The sequence below is a fragment of the Vespa crabro genome, chromosome 12, assembly GCF_910589235.1.
Source record: "Vespa crabro chromosome 12, iyVesCrab1.2, whole genome shotgun sequence".
Classification (NCBI taxonomy): Eukaryota; Metazoa; Arthropoda; class Insecta; order Hymenoptera; family Vespidae; genus Vespa; species Vespa crabro.
Genome location: NC_060966.1, coordinates 3,200,820 through 3,205,819, shown reverse-complemented (window position 1 = coordinate 3,205,819; position 5,000 = coordinate 3,200,820). Strand labels below are relative to the sequence as shown.

The following is a 5,000-nucleotide window of genomic DNA, read 5'->3' as shown; positions in this document are numbered from 1 at the left end:
GCATATATATATATACTTCGCGAATATCGATTAATACATTTTTTTTATTTACTACGTAATTTTGTTAAACAGCATACAGATATACTCTATATATATAATTTTATTATATATGTATTATTATATACATTATACACTTGTTCATTTTATTTTTTAATTTTTTTTCTTTCTTGTTTTTTTTTTTTTTTTTTTTTTTTTTTTTTTTAATGGTGGTAGTAATAAAGAGATATGAAGAAAGGGAGATAGAAAAGGGGGTTTGCTAGTGAATCATCGTTTAAATCCAAAGGATTAGAGAATATTGATTATACATATTTTCATCGTATAATTATATCAAGTAAAACGTTTCCTCGTTATTTACATTTTTCGGATGGAAGATGTTGACACGTTGGTATTGGTGGTACCTCGCATAAACATTTCATACATGTGAATGAATTATCAGTTTGGCTCAATTCGTCGCCTAAATGCATTATCAAATTGCCAAATTTACACGTCATATTATCATCCTCGTTTACTCCTGCATGTTTTCCTTCCTCGTGATTATGAATGACAGTGTCATTGGCATTCTGACATCTCGACGAAAGATTACAGCTCGTTTGAGGAGGTTGATTGTTATAATAAACCGGTGCACAATTATTATAAATCTCATAAGCGTTACGAAAGTCTGGACTACAGTATGGATGATTTGGTTTCTTGCAAAACGGTTCAACGTTTTTACCTTCGTAACCGGGTAAACAATTACAATTTAAATCGGGATCAGATTCAACGGTGAAGTAATCACCGTCGTAATACAATTTACCGTTGACCTCACAGGTCGCTCTGTCTTTCATATTATCAGGACAAACTTCCGGTCCGGGACAACATTTGTCCGGTGAATTTTTGAAATAACAATTTGGATTTAGCGGACCATGGAAACAATCGACTACTGCACATACGAAAGATGCTATATCGTCTACTCCTTTACGACAAACACAACCAATGTCACAAGGATTTGCATCCTCTTCCTTCAGTTGTTCACCGATCGAATATTCGTGTCCGTTAACATAACACTTGTCCTTAGATCTCGATTTTAAATGATCACAGTCATAACGAATGGCACAGCAATCTCCTTCGTTCTCGTAAATTGCCTTGCAATTCAAATCTTTATAATATTTCAATGGTCCGGGACAATTGTCGCGATTGCATTCCTTTTTCGCGTCAATTGAAACGATACTAACGAATAACAATAACGCGAATCTCACGAAGAGAATAGAACGAATGTCACTGAGTTTCGTCATGATCGAGAATATAATGAAAACTCGTGGTCGTTCGTCGTCCAGCCCGTATCTTTTATACTTTCGAACCGTCTCTTATTACGTACGAGAAGGAGAAACGACGAGGAGGGACATAAATATGTGTTTGTAGCTGTGTGTTGTCTGTATACATGTATGTGTTAAAAGGAGAGACAACACGAATAGAATAAAAGTGGGAGAATCACACATTTGTTTTATCAATCGTTGAACAATGACTATCATACATGCATTAGAAACTTTTTCCTTGTTCTATCTACATTCAATATTTTATATATATATATATATATATATATATATATATATATATATATATATATGTATGTATGTATGTATGTATAATATTGACGTGTGAATATATGAGAATGAATTTGATATTATTTTAAATCCAAAACCTTGAAAAAGATAATATAGGATTACAGATACCATATAATATAATACCATAATTAATGAATACATTTGACATATCGCATAAATCAAGATTTATGATTTCCTTGAAATGTCAATATTCATTATATATAATGCTATTTTTTTTCCTTCCTTTCCCCATGCCCCTCTACTCCCGATCCCCTCTCATTCCCAAGACATATGAAAAATTATCAAATAAATTGTGGATCGATTATTTACGTTTAATAAATTAATGATTATGCTAAGATCGTGGCCTTGGATCTTGAAGATCAGAAGTTCTTTATTATTTTTATGTATTGTCTAATGTTTCTGTGTAATTAGTTGATCGGTTAAAAAAAAAAAAGAAAAAAAAAAAGAAAAAAAAAACGAAAATAAAAAATAAAAGATACAGGGAACATTAATTAACGATTCTAATTAAAATGAATTTTTTTCAATAGAATTTATTATACGTTTCTACTCGTTTAACGTCTCAACAGTCTATATAATAAGTTGCTCGGTAAATAAAAAAGTAAAAAAAAATAAATAAAATGAAAAACCACAGGAAATTTTAATTAACGACTGATATAATGAATTTTTCCTCGGTATCGTGAAACAATGCCGTAGAATCATCATTTGTTATTTTTGTTTCGAAACTTGAGGATAAGATATTTATCTTTTTTCTTGGAAATTGTAAAAAAAAAAATTATGAAAAAATTAATTAATTCAAAGAATTCTTCCTCTTTTATAATCATAATGAGGAAATACATAGATCTTTACTTAAATTAATAATCATAATCGATATTCTATAAAGCGTTTGAAAAAGATTGATGCTACTTTGTCTATATCCTAGATATTATCTACAATTTTAAGAATGTTACATAAAGCCTATGTCTGCGATTAAATCGACTTCTCCAAACGAAGTGTGTGAAATGAGTGAATCATTTTTTGAGGAAAATAATCAGTCATTCAACAGACTTTGTTTGCTCGAGGCATGCGTCTTGTTAAATAAACGCAGGAAGAAAAAAAAAACCTATCCATATTTTTTTTCTTTTTTTTTCTCTTTTTTTTTTTTTTTCTTTTTTTTAATAATCGACAACGAATGTAAGATATAATATTCAATACTTCTTCGTTCTTAGCTTAAAAATTTATGTACATATATTTCTTGTAAACGAACCGTACACTCTTACCTCAATTTTCAAGTTATGACAACGTGCATTAGGTTAAATAAATTAAAAAAGCAAAAAGAAAAAGAAAGGAAAAAAGATTAAAATAATGCTAATTGACAATTTATTTCATAATTATTTTTTGTTGACCTTCGATTAATTCGAACACGTGAATTGTTAATACGACGACCATGAAAGCTTCTTGTTAGTCTATTCAGACAGACATACGAAGATATTCAAGGTCAAGTGCCCGATTGATATCATCCTCACGTATTTACATCCGTATATGTATATATGTATGTATGTATGTATGTATGTATGTATATATGCATATATACATTCAATAAACAAATTTACTAGATCTACGATAAATCTTAACGATTCTACTACAATTATCTTATTCTTCAAAATATTTTCGTATTATGAGATAGTATTATGTTTAATCGTAAATGAACGCATATCGATTATGGTAATCTTTTATGTTGTTTACTCCGTAAGTTTCTCGGTATTGAGTGTTATCTCTCTTCTTGATAATATTCTGTTATCATTTGAGAAATAGCAAATTCGTGTCGTTTTTTTTTTCCTATTAATATTATTATCAATATTTAAATATATCAACGAGAAATTTGAGATAATAAGTAAATTCATGAATTGGTTAATTTTGATATACATATATTAACACTGACGGATTTAGCATTCAAGGTGCCCGAGGTATTACAAATCTTTCAGGACTTACCTCCTATACCCTATTCCCACTCTCGGGATTTATTTATTAAAAATAAATCAATTATATATGATATAGATTTTTTCGTTTGAATTGTTCCTTTTGGCAAATGACGATGCCAAAAATTACACTTTCGAAATTCTATTCTACGGTCGCAAATAATAGAAATAAAAATTATATATCGTCAATCATAAAAAATATAAAGAGATAATAAATTAAATTTATTATATAATATTGATTTAATCTATCATCGTATAGGATGGTCTCTCTTTTAACAATGCAAATCAACCATTAATAGCAGTCATATTTAAGGATAAATCGGGAAGTGATGATCCATTCTTTTTTTTTTGCTTCTTTTAAACTTCATTATAGAATATACTTAAAAATTAAGGAAATTTTTAAGCATATTGCATAAGCATTAAGCATAAGCATAATTTTTAAGCATATAGAATATGCTTGGTGGTTTGACGAAAAAACAAAGCAGAAAAAACAATTGGAAAAATTGTACGTATCTCGAAAATATCTATTCATAATATTATTTAATTTTTTGAATGGATAAACATTTTTATTTCATAATGATTTGATGGACTAGATCAAGCATAGAGTTGTTAATTAATCGATCGGATATTATGGTAATCGATAAAATATCTATTGATAAATAATGAAAAATGTTACTAGATTATACCGGATGTAATAATTACAAACTGTATTAATAGCAGAATGTTCCATGTAATATCGAGAAAAATAGAACAGTGATACACATTTCGTGAATGATAAAAAAAATTTTTTTTTCATTTTCGTGGATATTTCAGCGATATATATATATATATATATATAGCTGAAATATATATATATATATATATATATATATATATATATATCGCTGACCTCTGTGCAATAATAAAATTTCTGCTAAATGATACGTCGAAAAATTTATAATATATTCAGTATAATCCGATGAACGTATGGGGATGTTATATTGAATTACAAAATAATTGGTCGACTCTTTTTATCAAATTATTTCACTCGTACTTTGATTAACTTAAGAATTTCATTTATCGATTAATCGTATAAATCATTCAAAATGGCCTGACGAATATTCCAGATCAGAAGAAATGATTCGTTTTTTTTTTTTTTTTAACACGATACAGCTCAATACTACGCAATTTATTTAAATATAAAATATAAATAATAACAATGTAAAATTTTTATTTAAAAAAGGTATATGTATCTTTTTTTTTATATTTATATATTTTTTTATTTTTATTTGTTAATATTTATTTATAATAAAGAAAATATTAAATATAAAATTTAATTATATATAATATCTCGAAATCTGTGAATTTTATATTATAGTTTCATTTTATTAGATCGTAATTTAATGTGACTTCTAAACTCACAAATTTAATCTCCTATTGATAGAGACATTTAGTTCCAAGAAAG

General features: G+C 27.5%; 2 protein-coding genes across 6 annotated transcripts in view; one reads left to right on the top strand and one right to left on the bottom strand.

The window, feature by feature from the left end:
• Positions 1-5,000, top strand: part of LOC124428318 — a 150,226-nt gene that overhangs the window by 21,433 nt on the left and 123,793 nt on the right. The gene's annotated exons all lie outside the window — the stretch shown is intronic.
• LOC124428319 lies at positions 296-1,313 on the bottom strand. The gene has a single exon (XM_046972256.1). It carries the CDS (start codon positions 1,269-1,271, stop codon positions 348-350), a length of 924 nt encoding a protein of 307 aa, XP_046828212.1. The 5' UTR covers positions 1,272-1,313; the 3' UTR covers positions 296-347.

What these genes read in the sequence shown, in the direction of transcription:
- LOC124428319 (XM_046972256.1), bottom strand. Translation starts at nt 1,271, where the DNA reads ATGACGAAACTCAGTGACATTCGTTCTATTCTCTTCGTGAGATTCGCG.